The 19,471-nt window shown below is 42.6% G+C and overlaps 1 protein-coding gene across 5 annotated transcripts in view; it reads left to right on the plus strand.

Moving 5' to 3' along the window:
- myo16 (myosin XVI) overlaps nt 1-18,593 on the plus strand; it is a 108,580-nt gene extending 89,987 nt beyond the window's left edge. For 4 of the 5 annotated variants that reach the window (XM_067603777.1, XM_067603778.1, XM_067603779.1 and 1 more), the window contains exons 31-35: nt 459-841; nt 935-2,188; nt 4,730-4,882; nt 6,889-6,974; nt 15,151-18,593. In XM_067603777.1, coding sequence (XP_067459878.1) covers nt 459-841; nt 935-2,188; nt 4,730-4,882; nt 6,889-6,974; nt 15,151-15,321 — 2,047 coding nt within the window. In that variant the 3' untranslated portion in view covers nt 15,322-18,593. Of the gene's footprint in view, nt 1-458; nt 842-934; nt 2,189-4,729; nt 4,883-6,888; nt 6,975-8,687; nt 8,792-15,150 lie in introns of all 5 variants that reach the window. The other variant, XR_010930636.1, reaches the window with a different exon arrangement.
- The last annotated feature ends 878 nt before the right edge of the window (nt 18,594-19,471 follow it).

Raw genomic sequence — 19,471 nt, forward strand, 5'->3', positions numbered from 1 at the left:
AATTTCTCTCCAGGTATTTAAATGCCTTCCCCCATCACTTTTACACATGCTCAGCCCACCCCCGCCTGCAGTCATGGAACCAACAGATGGCTCACCCAGATTAGCGAAGGAAATATCAAACTGGATGTTATCAAATTACTGCAAGGAGATTAGATTTAAAGCATAATCTCTTTGGTCTTTATCCCCCAATTGGCCTCCTTAGTTCACATTTGTGGCATGACAGTTGAAGCAGGCATACATTCGGTTTGAGTATACTGCTGATCTCAATGGAAAAAAATTACCTCTAGATTTAGCTTTTCTGCTTCTTTTGTGAAAAGCATGAATCAATAATGTAGGCAATACAGATAGAGGTCATTATATATTTTTATATATATATATATATATATACAGGTCATTATATATATTTTTCCTTTTTTCTATTTAAATATGTAGTATGTTATTCTTCCTCCAATTTGTAGGGTTGTGGAAAAAAGTAGTAAAGTCCATGAGGGCACTGTCAACGGCAGCAGTCGAGTTATTCGCCACTTTCGATCAAGCTCAGTACCCATCCCCCTTGCCATGGAGAACATGGTCCATTCCTCTGCCAGTCCATCCATCAAACCAGCCCTGCAGCAGGTAGCTCATACCAGCGAGGATGGAGCAGGCGGGGGAAGTCTTTCCTCCCCTCGGAAGCAACCTCCCCCGAAACCAAAGAGGGACCCCAACACCCGTCTGAGTGCATCCTATGAAGCAGTTAGTGCAGGTCTGATGATGGCAGCCAAAGAGTGCCCCACTCCAGAGGGTTATGGTTCGCCAGCTGGAAGCCCCCCTAAATCCCAACTGTCCCCAACAGACCCTGCAGGTATATCACCTCTACTGGTCTTCAGAAGATATAACAGATGTGCCTCAGTGCTGTCTTTCTCTGTATTTAATTGCTGTTTTATAATTTCCACAGGCTTGTCCAAGCCCCGTCCCCACAGTGATGACTACACAACCATGAGGAAGGTGCCACCCCCCAAACCTAAGCGTAGTCCCAACACTAAGCTAACAGGCTCATATGAGGAGATCAACGCTGTAGCTCCTCACCTCCACCAGCTGCGCCCCGCTGATGTAAAACTAGCCCTGCTGTCTCGTGCTGGGGGATTTGGAGGGTTTGGAGGCTTGATGCAGAGAGCAGCCTCTGTAGATGCTCCACAAGGGGTAGCACTGAGTCTGTACCAGGGCCAAGATGAAGAGGATGTGTACATAGAGATGTTGAGCTCCCAGCCTCGGGCTCGGAGCCTCCAGGAGCCCCCTGACAGCCCAGAGCAGGCTGACTCAGAGGCCGTCTATGAGGAGATGAAGTATTTCCCTTCTGAAGATGGTGGACCTCCTGCTGTTGTTACCAAGGCGGCCAAACTGGAGGCCCTAGGCTTGGGCCTGGTGGGGTTGGGAACATCTCCCCCTCAGAGCGGGGAGAGCAAACGGATGCCAGCAGGGGTGACCGCTGCCATGGACAACACTCACTCACAGAGCACATCCAGCAGCGGGGCTCCCAAAACTCAGCATGGAAAAGATGGCAGCTGTGACATTCCTGCCCCCTTTCCTAACTTGCTCCCCCATCGTCCACCTCTCTTGGTGTTTCCCCCATCCCCTGTCACCTGCTCTCCTGCTTCAGATGAGTCACCCCTCACCCCCCTAGAGGTCAAGAAGCTTCCAGTATTTGAGACAAACCTGAACTATGCTACTGGCCCAGACAGCCCCCTGTCACCACAGTATGCCCGCCAGAGGGCTGACTCCTCTCCTAGCCTCACTGTCCTCATGCCAGAGAAGAAGTCCACACCTCCACTCACTCCTCCACCTCCTCCTCCTCCCCCAAGTGTCCCACCTCCCCCCTACAGACCTCCCTCACACTTCCCCTTCCCACCTGAAGCCAACTTCCTGGCTCTGACGCGAGCAGCATCTGTCATAGGGAGCTCGGACTCCCCCAAAACCTCGTCCTCACCAAGGGCAGGTGGGGAACCACTGGGGAAGCCACCTCCCTATTCCCCAGTGAAGATATCCCGTCCTGAGCCTCGGAGAGCACACTCATGCTCCTCCTCTCCCTTGTTGTTCAACCCAGCCAATGGCAGACCCCTGACCAGCCCCCTGGATGAGCTCAACACTCTGTTCAGCTCTGGACGCAGCCTGCTGAGGAAGTCCACGTCTGGCCGCAAGATGAGAGACGGAGGTCTGTCAGTATATGCTCACACAGACACCCAAACATGCACAGTATAAACACACTAGCAGAGAGATAAGCACATACACACATTGCACCAGAGGCTAAAACAAACCTCTTCCCTTCTTTCCATTTTCCTTTAATCATGCATCTGCATTCATGGGTGAATGGTCCACTATGGATGAGGCCATACCACCAATATAAGAACCTGTCGGTTTGTGGGCATATGTGTAGGGGGTGGGGAGTTAACCTTTACTTTGTTGTAATTTTTCACAGTGTCCCATTCAACCCACCTGAAAGCGTGTGTATTTTTGTGTGTGTGCGCACATTTGTGCCGGAGTGCATGTGTCCATTATGTGCAATATCTGCTGTGATGAGTTCATGATCAAAGTCTCAGCCTGCTCTCTGCCAGATGATTTATTGGGTACTGGGTGATTACCTTCTGTACTGCAGGAGTAGTGTAGGGCTGTAGGTAAGTAATAACCCCCTGTTTTTGTGTGTTGGTGTGAGTCTGTGTACATGTGCGTTTACACACATGCTCTGTGTTTGAGTGGGAGAGAGGTGTGATGCGCCGGCGCCCAACAGCCTTTCTCATAAATCCCCCGTCTCTACATGTGGAACCTCCTTACATTAATTCAGGTGCTCTAGCCAACCACCCTCTTTGGCCCACTTGAGGTAGCCCATTTGTTTCAGTCCCCAGCGTGGTGCCCTTTGGCTGCTGCAGCTGCCTTCTAACATGTTAGCTAATGAGCTAGCTGGTGTAGCCCACTTAGCATCACACTGCACTTTAAGGAAGACCTTGCTGTGTTGGTGTGTGCAGCTCAGTGCACTGCATGCAGAGCACATACAGACTCTGGGACACTGATGCAAAGGTTGACCTTTGCAAAAGGAGGACAAATGTATTTGTCACACGTAGTCAATGAACTGGGAGGGTCCTCGGGTCAGAGGTTTCAAACCCACAAAGAGATTACTTTGTGGTGCTTTTATGAAAGTGAATTTTCCGTTGATAGTGCAGCTTGAGAAAGCACAGGCACATCAGGGAAGATAGAAACTGTGTTGTCTCGCTGTGTTTTCATCTGAGTCTCTGTTTCCTCAAAGTGTATTAGTTGTGGCTGGGTTAATAATACATGAGCAGTAGAATGATGAGGATAAGTATCAAATATTTAGCAGCTCACTCATGTTCTACTGAAGGCGGTGTGACTGCCCAACGGCAGCAAACAGAGATATCCTCAACAGTTATCCAAGAGATGAGCTTGAAAAATTACAATCAAGTCAAAGTATTAGCTGTTGGTGTCAATAATCAGTCGTCTTGCTACAACCTCATACAATCGTGGGCCTGCTTGTTTTGTATATGACGCAGTTGTGTCACGTTGCTATAATGGTGACAAGTTCAAGGGGCAGGAAGCAGAACTCCTTATAAGAGACGGTATGAGAGCAAGTGCCCACACTGACACATACGCCTCACGTCATATCTTGCACTTGACTGTTCGTCAGCACCCAGACCTGCGCAGGAAAAAAGCGCTGGCATCATGGAAACAGTGCGTGTGACAGGGGAACCTGGCACTGGAGTTCACAACCTTGTTGTTATTTTGAGTGGGCGGTCCACTTAGATTACAGTGCAGAGGGATGCCGATGGGCTTAACAGGATGGCCTACTTCTGTCCCCTTTCGCCTGTTAAATGAGTGAGTGTGATACCTGACGCTGTGGGAGTGGCCAGGGGTTACAGTTGCTATCCCAGACATCTCTGTGAAGAGCAGCTGCCTTTCCCTCCTCCTCCCCTTCCTCATCCTCAGGGAATGAAAAAAAACACAGGAATGTCAGGGGAAGAGGGCAGGTGGTCTTGGCAGGCTTCAGGAAATCACTGTCATAAGACACCTCCTGCTTTAACAGCAGCACACAAAATTCCACAAATTGGATAATTCATCCTCATTATAGTCTTCATTGTACAAATCCAAATACTCTTGTGACTCATCTCTTCTCAAGAATGTAAGCCTCACATGAACTCTCACTACCTGGCCTTGTCTCCCACACAAACACACACCTATCCCATGGGATGTATAGTACAGGGTGGTAAGTTTATATTTAGGTCACATCTTGTGACCATGGGGGGTGACCAGGAGGCACACATTCTCAGTGTGGGACAGCAGCTGACAAATTCCCATTCACACTCCCATACACATATGTAACCACAGACAATTATTCATTTAGTGTGTGGTAGCGTGTGAGCCCGGAAACGCAGCAGCAGAGGCATAGGCAGGTCATATGGAGTCAGTCACCTTCCTACCAGACTGAGCTGAATGAATTCTGTGAAAGACTAGGGACGATGTGCAAGTAGGAAGTAAACACACGAGCAGCTAAATTACATGTGATTATTTCCAATATTGCTAGCCAAACCAAAAACCTTTCTGCACTATTTTGGAGTTTCCTGTACCTCCCCAAATACCATGATGATATTATGTGTTATGAAATCTAAATATTAACTGTATCAGATGTCTGCTGTATGTGACATGCACTGTCACCTAACTAGTTTTCCTCTGGCTATATTCCTCCCAGGATTCAATTCCAATATCAATCTACCTGGGCGGGAAGAATGTGGCTCTGCCCCCACCTCTCCATCTCTGCAGCTACAGGACAAGAACGCCAACAACCACTCTCTTCACTCCCCGAACCCCGCCCCTGTAGAGAACGGCAACCAGATCTCCAACGGTAACAGTCTGAGTATTGTACATTTATATATCAGAATTCAAATTGTATTTTTTTTTATAGAGATGACTTGCTTTATTGTCCATGTCTGTGTATCAATGTTGAGGGTGAAGCAAACAATACATACCAGACCAAAAATGAATGTTCAACATAAAAGCTGAGAAATTAAAGTAAAATATAGAATACATAATAAGATATCTACAAATGTCTGAATGTAAAGCTGCTTAGAGAATAACAAGTCCAGGTTAAATTAGTGTACAAAGAATTGAGGCTCAAAAGATCAACAGTTTTCTCAGTCTATAACAATATGTGTGGAAGATACCTTGTTTTTTGACAAATGTGAAGGCCAAGTGCCAATGTAAACAAAGCTGGGATAACCCTGACTATACCTGATTATTAGAGGTGTCAGCTCACAGTTCAGAAAAACATACAAAACAGGACTCGCCTCGTGAACAGAGGCCAAGGCCCAACCTTTAGTTATTGTGAAAAATGTTTCACCTTTATTAAAATTTTGCGGTTATCTGACTTTGTATAATTTGTATTTGGCTCTCTGTGGCCAAATGACACCACCGATACCACTGCAGCCTACAAAACAAGCCGAAAATTCACTACATGTTGCATCGGAATGCAGCTCGCTTTTATCTTGTAATGAGTCAGTGTAATCACTATAAATACTGACAGTCCAACTTTTGAACTGTCATCACACCCTGTCTGGGAGCTACTCAGTAAAATGTACTTCTATTTATTGTCATGGCTTTGTATAATAGTGTAAATGTCATGTTGGTATGTAGGTGTGCATGTAGACGAGCAGAGTGCACAACTGGTTGGATATCAAGCTACTTATAATTACAGTTTAACTGAAAGCAGCTAAAAGGCCACAAGGTTCTAATATACTGTAGACTACTGCTGTAATTAACGTCCTAACAAGCCCTATAAAGAGTCTAACACTACTGACTCAACCTGTGGAGTGAAGAAAGTAATCTGTCAGGTCAGACTAAGCTATTCACTCTCCTTTTACCATTTTGAACATATAACAACATAGTCACATAATGACTTAATTTCATTTTGGAGATGCCTGAAATAACAGCACTGCACAAGCAGTGAAGACAGGCATGGAAGAGGTGAAGGAGGTGTTACAAAGAACGAGAGGGAAATAACATGAAATAATAAAGCATCCTGAGAACTAAAAACTAAGATTGATTAACAACCCAGTGTCACCGCTACTGCTAAAATTTCAGACGATCATTAATATCAACGAGCTCCTAATGATTTTCACTCGCACACTGTGCAACACCCTACGTTATTGTGGATTTTCTTTAGTCATCCTCCCTCTCTTCGTTTTCAAAGGACATCTACGTGAAAGGTACAAGAGTAGCGTAGCTTCGTTAGGGAATAAGGCAGTGCGTGTGTGTGTGTGTGTGTGGATATGTGTGTGTAAATGTGCGCGTGTAGTTGCGCGAGCGAAGAGGGTGAGCGGCAAAAACATGACGTGAACACGAGCGGAGCAGAGGAAAAGTTTAGCAGTAAGTTGTCAATCTGGCAGTAAATGTACAGTACAGACTGTTTGTCAGTTAATAAATGCTGCAGCTCCTCAAGACAAAGAAAATACTCACCTATCGAAGGGCGTTAGCCCCGAAGTTAGCAACAACGCGTTAGCTTAACTTGACCAGGCTAACTTCAGGTGGACTGACTTTTAAGGTGGACCAGCAATTCTCATTTTAGTGTCAATCTCAGCTCTGTCTTGAGTTTTTCATATGTCCCCCACATATGACATCCCCCCACCCCCCCACCGCCGCTCCAACGCAGTCAACCTAGGGGAAACACTGCAACCACAGTGTTATTTTACTTAACATCTCTGAAAAAATGTCTGGAAAAAAAAACAGGGCCCTCTGCCAGTAGCTTGTGGTTCAAGAGTGAGATGTCCTTCAGTCTATACCTTTCTGTGTGTGGGAGGACCTCCAGTCAAATGTTGGCACTTTGTGAGATTGGTTTTGATATGATGTGTACAGGGTCGTTGGAGGATGAGAGTCACAGCAAGTCAAACTCGTCCAGCTCAGCCTCTCTGCACAGACATATGGACAGCCATCATACTCAGGTAAACACACAAGGACAGGCACTTCAAGTACATTGATAGCTGTACACACACATATACATTGTACTGTATGTGTGTAATATTATCACAATTAGTTTAATTGATTAAACTGATACTTGATTGATTAAATCGAACACATTACACTGATGGCAACAGGTGATTTGCATGCACGTATACATGCATGCACACACACATACACACCCTAATTAAAGCTATATCAGGCCTGTATTTTGTTTTGGGTTTGACATTTTGAGAGGGCAGGAAAGTGGCCTCCTTTGAACAACATGCATCACTCATGATGTGAGCTTTCTCTGTCTCCAACCACAGGTGTATGGTTACAGCATTGAATTTAATGTCTTTCACGCATGCACACACACACACACACAAGCTGACTCACAGTGGAAACCATCTTTTCAAAACAAAGATGATAACAATGATGTTAGAAAAACTTAGTAATGTAAAGATATAAAGATAAAGGAGCTTACCAGCTTGTTCACGCTCACATGACTGACACAGCATACAAACCCCCACAGGGAGAAGCAGTCACAACAGAAGCAGACACAAAGCCCCTTCATGGTGATTATCATGTGCTGTATCCTCACCTGAGGCAAAAACAGACACTCAATGAACCAGAGTCAATGTCTCTTTTGATCTACTCTTTCTTTTACATCATTAAAAAAGACCCAGCCTTGCCCTGTGATTAATCTATGGATTTAACACATTATAACCATATAGCCACAACAGCCTGAGAACACTTCTCATCATTTTTCTCTGCTTGCAAAGTCATCTACGTACTCTGAAGAATTAGCTTGGTGGGCAAATAATTATATATTAGTTTTACAGTATAATTTTGTATAATTTCCCAACATTTCAGTTGATTTGTTACAACCTGTATGTATCTGTTGCCAAGTATTCACTGGCACAAGACAAATTACAAATATTACTCTCACATCGTCTCTATTTCAGTTCCAACCCTCTCTTTAACACACACACACACACACACACACTCACTTTCTCCATTTGTGCTGTTAGGAAGTGAACGGCTGCCATAACGATAATTGATCTAAAGATGTTGCCATTGCAGCCTTTACAACACACATGTTCCACCCCTATAATGGTTTCATCTGGAAATCATTTTATAATGAAAAAAAAGTCTTACATAATAGTGTCCACACTGTAAATACTCTCCTCAATATTCTTTGTTGTTATTGTTTCACTGCATAATGTATTACTGGATACAGCTGCTCTTGTCTGCACTCAAAAGAAAGTTTCACCGCACTGAAACTGATTCAGATTCATCACAGACTGTATCAGTCAGTGATTGAGTAGGACTGTCAGTGATGCCTGAAGCACAAGATTGAGCAAAGCACACAGTGAGCCACTTTCAGAGCAGCGTAGGACTCACCATCTACAAAAGAGAAGTGAAGGCACGCTGTGTACCCACTTCACAATCCTCAGGTTGACTAAATGTTAGATCCACGCTTCCACAGCTGCATCCTTTTTGGAGCTTTTGTGTGCCAGCACACCCGTTTTGAGGCTGTGTAAGTCTTTGAACAAGTTTGAAGCACATTCTTGGTGCTAATGTAATACTAAGGTTTTTCTCAGAATGTGAACAATTGGGCTGTTCTCTTGTACCCGAATGTATCTCTCTCTCTCTGTCTCCCTTTGATTCTAATGAGTTTGGCTATCACTCTCACTACCTCCTTTATCTTCCAGAGGGGTCATCTCAACTTTTCACCGTTCGGTGCAGGGGCCGCCCTCTAAAACAGCGAGGGGGGCAGGGGGGCTCACTGGAAGCCCTGTCCACATGTAGGGATGTGGTGAGTGTATGTCATGCCTCGCTGCTCTCCACCCTTAATAGCAGTGTTTTTCATAGACCTATTGCGGGATCATGCCAGAAGTGACCCCTATCTTGTTTTTTTTTAAAAAGGCTTCAGAAGTTGGAAGTTTAAAGTACGTGTAATACTCCACCCAAGTCTATTTTTGGAGTATGGAATACTTCCCTCCTGTAGACTTTAAAGGTTTAATCCTTTTTAGAGAATGAAGGTTGTGATCATCATGAATCCATTCAAGTCACAATGGATTCAATAGTATTTATGGCAGAAAAAAATACCATTACAACCATTAATTCAATCAAAATTTCTGGTAGCCTTTATCCAGAGATTCAAGTCAAGTGAAAAGTTGGGTCCTTGAAAAAACCTTGAAAACCACTGCTTTTGCAGGACATCATCTCAGCTTTACCTGTTCCCTTTATTTATTGTGCTTGCTATCCTTTAAACACTGGTCTGGAATCAGATTAGCTATCTGTCCTTTCTCCTGGGGCAAAAAGTCTGATCCTAGAATCAGTGACGCTTCTGCTTTTCTTCCCCCACTTGTCTTTTTTTTCTCCCTATTTCTGTTAGAAAACTGCAGCTCTTTGGTTCATCTCAGCCCAATCAGTTTACCTGCACATTATCCTTTCCTATCCTTGCATTTCTCTGTTCAGGCATATTTATATCATTTAAAATGTCTAGATAGCAGATATGTCAGGTATATTTGTAATGTGGATGATTGATTCTGTAATTACTTAGTGCTTAAGTGCACTTTCATGTATTGTACTCCTAAAGGTGACAATTACTGTTCAATTTGAAAAGTTAAAGTTATCACCTATTTTGTGTGCTTTTCTAAAACCTTTTAATTGTTTTTAAATGGAGCAGATTTCTCCCTTTTGATTTTTGAAAATAATGACAGTCAGCATCTTAAAGGGAAGGTTTCAAGGTTGCAGCTGCTGGAGGAAAAATGCAAGAAATAAGAGTTTTGAAAAGGTTCTGCTAAGATTTTCTGCATTTCAGTTTAAATTACTTTTGGCCAATATTGGATATTGGTAAAAATACATTTTTATATCGTGCATTCCTGAAAATAAATGAGAGGTGATTGTGATGGTGATTGAGTGTTATAATAAATGCATCTTGTAGTGGACAGTGGGCATCCCTGTTTCCTTGGACTTTGCCAATTCCAGTGTACAGGCAAATGCGCATACATACCAACACTGATACACATGGCTCTTAGTGCTATTGAACATCGGACCTTTGACTAAGTGTGTTCAAGAATGGGGAGCTACAGTTTTTAATGATGCTTATTCATCTGATGGGGTTTGATGTTGCTAAATCCATCACACAATCCTCTTTTTAAACCTTTCTCAGACCCTTTTTTAACATCTAAGAGTTTTACAACCTTTAAAATCTTCATTCAATTGTGCCTAATTATCTCTATGTTAGAACTGGTCAGTGAAAATATGAGAGAGAGGCTGTGTATGCTCACTGTTACCATTGAAACACGGAAAGAGGGACGCTTTTATCTTGGTTCCTTACCTCACTAATCTGGCGTGTTGTCTGGAATATGTTGGTTACCATGAGTTCCTTCAAGAGTTGGGAGCAACTCTGTGACCTAGAATGCCTTTCAATTAGCTGCATTCCAGATATGTTTATGTAGGATCAAAAGATCTAATGGGATAAATGAAAAGGAAAGGATGAAGGAAGACGAGGGGGACGGTTAACTCGGTTAGGAATGAATGGACTGGCTTGTTTTGGTTTCTGTAGTTACTAGTCATGAGCAGTTTAGACTCATTATACGCAGAATAGACTCACTGCTGAATGATTTGATGGCACCGAGATTATAATTTGTCGTCTATCACTTCATGGTCTAGGCAGTGATGAAATTTAAAGTGGGAGAAGGACTGTGCCACATGTTTGCTTCTCAGAATAACAACACTTACGGGTTGAGAAGGACAGACAGAGAGCCTTGTGTTTCTGCATGAAATCCCTGTGTGTGCCAGGGTTAAAGCATATGTGTGAGTAAAGGTGTCATGCTAGTTTCTCAGAAGTTTCCCCATCACCTAAACTATCCAGTGGCAATTCCTGGGAAAGAGCTCACACATAAGTCATCAATGACTACCATCATCTCTTCCTCTGCAGGCACCCTCTCTTTTTCCACCTACTGCGGTCTCTCCTCCCATACATCAGTGTGTGTAATCTGGTTGTAATTTCTTCTGTGACACTTCATAGATTCCATGGAGGGTTTCTTTATTTCCTTCCTCTTTAATGGTGTTTCTCCTGTTATCTATACAATAGTGGTTCTAGAAGTACTCACCATTTAGAGACCTGTTTTTGTATTTTATTTATATTCTTGCTCAGAGTGTCTATGTGATGCACACACATCCTTCCTCCCTTGATCCCCTCCCCCACCCAAATGTAAACCACGCCCTTGTCCACAAGGGTGTTGGGTAGGGAGCCAATATCCAAACCAACATGTTAATGAATGGTAATGTTATGGTAAATAGATAATGCAGGATGACTCTGGTCATTCTGAGCTGTCACTCACAGATTGGATGTCCTAAGGCCACAGAGTATGACAATAATCTTTGAGCTTCTCCACACAAAACACATATTTCAGTGCCAAATGACTGTACACGCTATACAGGGCACAATCCAACAAATATACACATAGACTGACAAATGTCATGTAAGTTTTTTGATTGCTCCCATCCAATGCCTCAATCAGGAAATGTTTTATGTAGGCTACTATATGAAATTTGGTGCAGCAGTTTAATAGTATTTGCTTTTACTGGGGCGGCTGTGGTTCAGAAAGTAGAGCAGGTCATCCACTAATCAAGTGTCGGTTGTTCAATCACCAGCACTACCTGTCGAAGTGAACTTGTTTGAGCCATGCAGGCCTTATCACCCAACATCGACGGCCGATCTCACTAATGCACTTCAGGCTGAATGAGAGCAAATCCCTGCAGTCAGGTTTAAAAATTTTACAGCAAGAGCAGAGAGTAGCGCAGCATATTACCCATGCCCATGGCCTTGGAATAGATGTTCAACAGTCACATGTAGGTGTCAGTGTCTACATACTTGTAATAACGCAGAGTTTTAAGCATAAGGTAAATATAATTTATGTCGTATTACCTATTTAGCGAGCAAATCCACAAACTATACATCTTAGATTGACAGAACTTTATCATCATTACATTGAGTTTGTGTGTGTCTCCTGGCCTTATTCTTGTAGTGCAGGGTAGAGGACTGCCTACTGTAGGTTCAGCCAAATGAACCAATCTTTGCAGGGCCTTGAGGTCCTGTTTCCGTACCAGGCAGTGATGTTCCCCATCAGGACGCTCTCCATGGTGCAGGAGTAGAAATTCCTCAGTATTTGAGGGGATACCCACAATTTCTTCAAGCGTCTGAGCTGAAACAGTCAAGGATCCACATGCACAGTGAGGTGTTTAATCCCAGGTCCTTGAGCTTTGTGAATGGCGCTGTCCAGTTGAATGGCGCTGTCCAGTATTCCAGGATTTAACCAAGTTTCGGTGAAACAAGAGACATTACAGTTCCTGATATCGCGTTGGAAACGGATGCAGGCATGGAGGTTGTCCCGTTAACTATCCAACACCTGTACATTGGCTAGCAGGATGCTTGGCAGAGAAGATCCATGTGGCCAGGATCGCAGACGGTGTTTAATCCCTCCACGTTTACCTCAGTGTTTCCGCCTATAATGAGATAGATGCAGAGGTGGACGCAGAGATGGTGTTGCTTGTCTATGTGGTCAGTATCATAGCTTGTGTTTATCTCCTTCACCTTTTCCTCAATGTTTACTCCAATGTTTACATTTGAAAACCTCGACTGGCCAGGTAGCAGAGTTGGCAGGAGGAGAGTTTATAAAGTGGTGAGTTGACCATTTCCCTATTCTAACGAGTGACTCATAGTCATATATTATCGTTGTCCAATATTATTCAGAGAGGTGATTAGATAGGTCTGTGCCTTCTAGTCAATCTGTATTTGTGTGTATGTAGACAATGCCGTGTGGAATGCATCACTAAATGTACTGAATGCTTGGCAATATACAGGGAAAATGTTGCATTATAAATACTGATGACTTGGAGTACGATAAAAGTCCCAGATCAGAGGCAAATCGGCACTTGCAAATCGGCGCTTAATCACTATGTGTGAACTGTTTGAAGACACAATCTGAGAGACTTGCCGATGCATCACAGACACCCAAAAGATATCAAGCAGGCTAAATATCTGGACCTGTCAGGTGGGCGAGGGGTCGTAACACCTGCAACACGACAACATCAACAAGCGTGGCTACAAGAAAAGTTCCATGGTCTGTTTGGACCCAAGAAATGTAGGAAAATTTAGTTAACTTTGGCAAGGAGCACCAATGCCTTTTGAAAGAAAAAAATCCTGTCTCGCACATGGTATTGTGTCATTTTTTTGTGTCACTTCTCACATGTGTTTTCGTGACAAAATGTAGTTTGGAGACAATACAGACTCTTCGGGGATTCCTCCTGGTGAAAGATCTTGTAATGTTTGACCTCCTGTTGTTGATCAGTGATGTAGTGTGCAAACCACAACTTCAAGATTCCCGATTACTAGACAGAAAGTTATGTAGTGTGAACAATACAGTGATCTGACGACTTTGAAATTCATGTAGCGTGTGCTTGGCAAAAGATTTTGCCTGTGATGTGCAGTTTTTGTTGTTTGCCAAGTGAAAAGAGGACTACAAAGAAGAGATTTATCTGTTTTCCTGTGGGCAGAGGGCTCTACAAAACCAAACTGGAAACAATCGATTTAGCTCCCTGTTTGTACTTTAGAAGTGATGAAAAAATGGTGGAGCAGGGGTAGGGAACAACTGTTAAATTAAAAGCAATGACAGAATAAAATCAAGTTTTAATATGTGTTTAGGAGAATATTAAAGGGTAAGGCTGACAAAATATTTTCTATATTTTTCTTTTTGTCATTACAATCAGCACTGTTACTTACTATGAGTCAATCCTACACACATTGTCCTGGTGCTGTAAACTCTCTCTAGCACGTCAGATGTGTCCCCAACAAATGATCCATTTATTTCTTTTTGATTAACATTTTCAGAAAACTACAGTGCCCAGCTGATTTAAGAAATTACTTTGCCTTTTTTTAAAAAAACAAAAACCCAAAAACCACCTGCTTTTATGCGCATTTTCAATTGGCACATAAAAAATATCTGAGTGAAAACACTGGAAACAAAAAAGGCAAAATGACACAGGAGTGTTATCACCACCAGCTGTCTATCTTGATGAGCCCAAATCCTAATATTCGCATTAGTAGGTGGAAACACATATTCATTCACATTTTCTTTTGCCGATTATCTGGAAATGTGTTTAAAATTTGTGCTGCATTTGGATGGAATGTTACTTGGAAAGTACTGAGAGACCCATCACTGGTTTTGGTATTTTCTCGGTATTTGTTGACAGTAAGAAAATTATACAGTAGAGTAATGCCTGCTGTATCCTTTAAATCTCATCTATAAGCAAGAGGACACTTTTTTTGCTGTTTAACAGCCCGTCAACTGCCACCATTATAACCTCCATGTCCTAATCTGGTATGGATCATTTGAGCTCAGTCATGTTGCTGGCATTACCGACTGAGGGAGATTAGAATTCCTGTCTGATTGATTTACCTGGGTATTGACTGGCAGATGACTGATATGCTCCATACAGTTTGTGCGTGTGCATGTGTGCACTTGTGCTATTTGACCTGTGAGAAAATAGAAGAGACACTTAAGGTCCTCACTGCAGGCTTCCTACTGTCATTCACAAGATCTTCAAGTATGGAGGATCCAGAGACAGAATATGGAAATGAGTTGCTGTTAAAGCTGTCAGTCAGAGAAGGATTCCCCCCACTGCCTCCTGCTGTATCAACTGCCTTATGAGATCGCTCGGTTCTAGCCCCAGATTCATCTCTGTATTGTTTATTAGAGTGATTCATGAGAAAAATTGTCCCACTGTGAGTGGAGAAGTGCAGTAATCACTGTCTCTTTCAAGATGACAGATCAGACAAAACTATGTCCTATTATTCTTGCTTGTAGGTGATAATCTGTAATGGCAACATGATCAGAATATGATATTTTAAATCTTTTTTTATCTGTTTATTTAAATGGGTTTTTTTGTTGTTTCATGGAACCCCTACTTGTCATTCACACTCCACTCTCCCTACCACCTCCAATCATAGCCCGGTCATTTCAGCTGTCTGCCATCTACTTGTTGATCCGTCCAGGAGAAAGTAATCATTGATGTGATTTTAATGTAAACACACACTAATCTTTCCTCTCAATTTCTCTCATCCTCTCTCTTCTCTTGGCACACCCTCCACCCCTGCCTCAGGTGTTTCAGAGGCTACGTCTGTCCAACGGGGATGAGGGCACCGCACTGGGGGAGCTTCTGCGATGGCGGCAAGCACAGTGTGAGGGGCGGAGTGACTGGAAGCACCGTCCCCCTCAGTCTCCACCCCTGACCCCCACGTTGCTCTGGACCAACAGGAAGGCCTCTCCATGACGGATGTGTGGTGCAGGCACATGTATTGGCTATGAGGTTCCTCCCTCTCTTTCTCCTCAGGCGCACATGCTCTTTTTCTTTTTTTTTTTCTTTTTTGTTAATGTGGACCAAGTAACCTCAAAGCCCAGGGGCTAGGCCGAAGCTCTAAGCCCCAAAGCATGAGCCTAGTCCCTGGGCTGATGGTACTGCCTCTCCGCCTTTGAACTTGACTTGTGGAGGACGCCCCAACCCAACCTGTAAAATAGAAGCTCAGCACTATGTGATGCTAACACGTGTCAGCCATGAAAAATTAATGTAGACACAGTGGAGATTCCTGGGAAGCTTTTTTTGATCAAATATTTTATGAACAGAAAGAGACAGAAAAATTACGAAAATTACATTATTATTATTATTATTATTATTTATTTTCAGTTCTTCTGAGATTTAAAATATATAATGGAATTGCTGGATTAAAAAAGGAAGCAAAGGAGCTCCACCCCAAAACATGGTGCTGATTAAACTTGATGTGCTGTCCTGTGATGTTCCCATTCATGAGTGCTTGTGTGAGAACACCCCCGCCCCCCCCTCTCTCTGAAGTTTACAAGTCAATGCCTTGGACGCCTCCAGTTTTTGGCATCGGTGAACTGGCTTAGACATGGGTCCTTTTCAGGTATACAGCTCTTCACTTAGCCCCTCACGTCTGGGCTCTTAAGTGCTACTGCAGCCCTGGCAACAAGCGACCAGGAGTCAGGGTAACCTCAGTAATATCCGAAGGTGCACTTCTCTTCCCCATTGTTACCACCAGCCTTGAGGAAAAAAACCTCTGGCCAAATGCAAACTACTGCACTTACCTTTATTATGAAAAGGGGGTCCAACGAACAACCTACATTGGTTGAAGGTATAAAGGTAAAGCTACAAAAAAAAAAACATAGCTTTAGCTGACAGGTATATAGTTCATGTTGTGAACATGAAACTCTGTGCCAAAGTAACACAACTTGTGACAGATATGTGTAAACGAACAAATATAATTATACAAACATGTTGATAGTCATATACAGTATGTACAGACTGCGCAAATGACATACATGACCACATGTTAGCTTTGGTTCAGCGATGACTCCACGGACTGTTTCTAAATAAATCAAAAGAACATGTTGAAAAGATGGGAAAAAAACAACAACAGTGTGCACTCAAAGTTGCGACTTAACTCTCATTGTGTCTCATCAACAGCTGAACAGTTGCATACATGTTCAGTGTTGTTCAGGAGACTGTGCAGAGCTCAGGAACTCGCGCACAGATGAACTCGATGTTTGTACAGATTCCTTCACCTTGGGTGTGTCCACTCATACGCCCATTACCTTCCATGTCAGCCCTCTCCTTCCTTCATCTCCTCTGCCTACTTGACCCCAACAAACAGACCCTCTTTGACCCTCCCCCTAACTTCCTAATGGATCAAACCGGCTCTACGGGTGTTTCCATAGTAACCGCTCTGTAAATAGTGACCAGTGTCATATGTTCTAGCTTTTACTATAGCAGGAAAGCACAGAGATTGAATTGAAAGACAAGAAAAGAGATGAGATAATACTGTCTATGATGGTGAAACTGAGATTTAAGAATGTCTTGGGTCAGATGCAATGACTGAGGTAAAGAGAAGAGGTTTATTTTAAAATGTGAATATCTTTTTTTCAGAATGATTGTCTATCGCTATGAAATTCTTTATACTCTATTTAATATTATTTGTTTTCCCCCTCTCGACCCTGTTGTTCTGTTCCTATGATGCAAGGCAGATGTTTTCATTGTATCTGGATGTTTTATTGCACAATGTTTATGTGGTGTTGTGTTGACTTCTGTAATGGGCTGGGTGTGTCTCGACAAGCTGTTTGATCTTCGAGGATCGGTCTGAATTGTTAGAGCTGCAAAGTATCAATAGCTGTAATTGATTTCTCATTCCCACTGATCACCCACAATGTTTCCAATTGATTCAGCCTTACGAATTAGCAGCACCATCACAGTATCGATCTCAGCTGCTGTCGGCGCATGAAGGCACACAAATATTCAAGAGGAATTAGAAGAGACCACCGATATTCACAACATATGGCAAATCAGCTGAGCTGCATTTTCGACTGACTGGCTGAATGTATAAACGCAAATTTTATTTGACTGCCTGTGTACATGGAAGGAAACCCTGTGTATCTTATTACTGGAACATGCACCTGTATCTAAAGAGTGTACGTAACTGCTTAATGTGATTATTGTCTTCAGAATTTATGTATGCAGTTTTTTTCAAAGCAAGTTAATAACGATGCAGCATTCCTGATAAGGTATTGATTTGCTCCATGATTCACACCTTGTTTGTTGTGATTGGGGTTGCATGAGTAGCGCTTCTGCGCAATGCATTACTATGTGAAACATTTTCATCATGGTGCAATTCAGCTCACTTACACAAGGATTTAAACCAATCTGTGATCAAACAAAGTAGACAGGAACAAAGATCAAGCTAGTCAACCTTGCCAATGCCAATGAAAGAGAATTTATAACCTCTATATTGGTCCTTTGTTATAAAAATGTTATGTGCATCGCTATGGTTTTGTGTATAACCATGTTTACTGAGATCATGAAATGAGGACATTGTTTTTTATTGTCTTTTAAAGCGTGTCAGTGCTTTTTACCTTGCATGACCACATGTTGGGCCTGGTCCCTTATGACGTGTTCATGCTGGAAAGATTAAAAAAAGGCTATCAAATGTGAAGGACTGCTTCCCACTGCACTGTGAATCACTGCACTGTCCCCTGTCTCCCATCTAGACGTTCGTCATCCATCCATATCCACCCTTAAACTGGACCGGCCCGCACACATGTCAGCGGCCTCATATCCAATCCCTGATGACCTAGCTCAGTCTGTCTAAGCATACCAAACTGTGGCGGCCAGATTACTGCCAGTATCGTTGTTAATCAGGAATCTATAAATCCTCTGCTCTGAGATCAGCTCTCTGGTGCTACAGCCAGTGCAGAATGGCCATTTTATTGTCCCCAGTCCATGTATAGTTGTCCTAAGAGACACAATATTTTAGCACCTAAACAGGGGTATCTCACTGCCTTTCATAGTGTTGTCGGTTTTTTTATTCTATTCTTTCTTTTGTACATGACATACAGTATATTTGAACCTGCATACATACGTGTTTGTGGAAAGAAAAAAGATCGTATGTGATATTTCATAATTATTATGTTCCCAATGTTTTATAAGTACTGTACCTGTACAGCAATAAAGCACAATTGTGGCAATGCTTGTCTTTATCCGTGTGTGTCTGCATGTACTACTATCCTTGTGAGGACCACTTTTAGTTTGAAACCATCATAGTGAGGACATTTCTGCATTGTTGGGACATTGTGGCCGGTCCTCACTACTTGAAAGGGCTGTTTGAGTTAAGAGTTTGTGGTTAGAAGCAGGTTAGGTTAAGGGTTGGGGTTAGGTATTTAATTGTGATGGTTATAAGAGTAGGGCTAGGGAACACATTGTGTTAATGAGGTTACTCACAAGTACAGAAAGACAATCGTGTATCTGTGTGTGTGCTGCATGTTAGTTTTAGAACTCAGATGTAATGATGGTGTGAGTCTATATGCTTGGTGCTGTGGTAGGAGAGGGAAAATCAAGGTAAACTATTTCATTATTGTTAGGTATTTTAATCTATAATAAATTTTAATCTGAACAGTAACTAGAAACTAAAGTTCTATTTGTAAATGTAGTGGAGTAAAATCTATAGTATCTTCCTCTTAAATTTAGTGGAATAGAAGTATAAAGTAGTAATAAAATGGAGATACAATTCAAATCAAGTATAGTACTTGAGTTCATGTACTCAGTTACATACCACCATTGGCATGCTGTGTATGTGTATGTGTGTGTCACTGTAAATATCTCTGTATTTGCATGAAGCACACAATATTACAAGTGAAGATTGGCCTATGCAAAGCTAAATGAGCAACAGTTAGTTGTGGACATTAATGTTTTGCAGCAAACAGCAGTGAAAGCAAGATTGTAACGGTAGAACACAGCTATATAAGTGTTACATGTAAATTCTCACTTACCTCACTGTTATCGAGCCATGCAGGTAGTTTGGGTTTCATTTACACAGGTTTTGGGACACCTGTCTCTATGAGATTTGTGCTACAATCCC

The sequence above is a fragment of the Thunnus thynnus genome, chromosome 11, assembly GCF_963924715.1.
Source record: "Thunnus thynnus chromosome 11, fThuThy2.1, whole genome shotgun sequence".
Taxonomy (NCBI): Eukaryota; Metazoa; Chordata; class Actinopteri; order Scombriformes; family Scombridae; genus Thunnus; species Thunnus thynnus.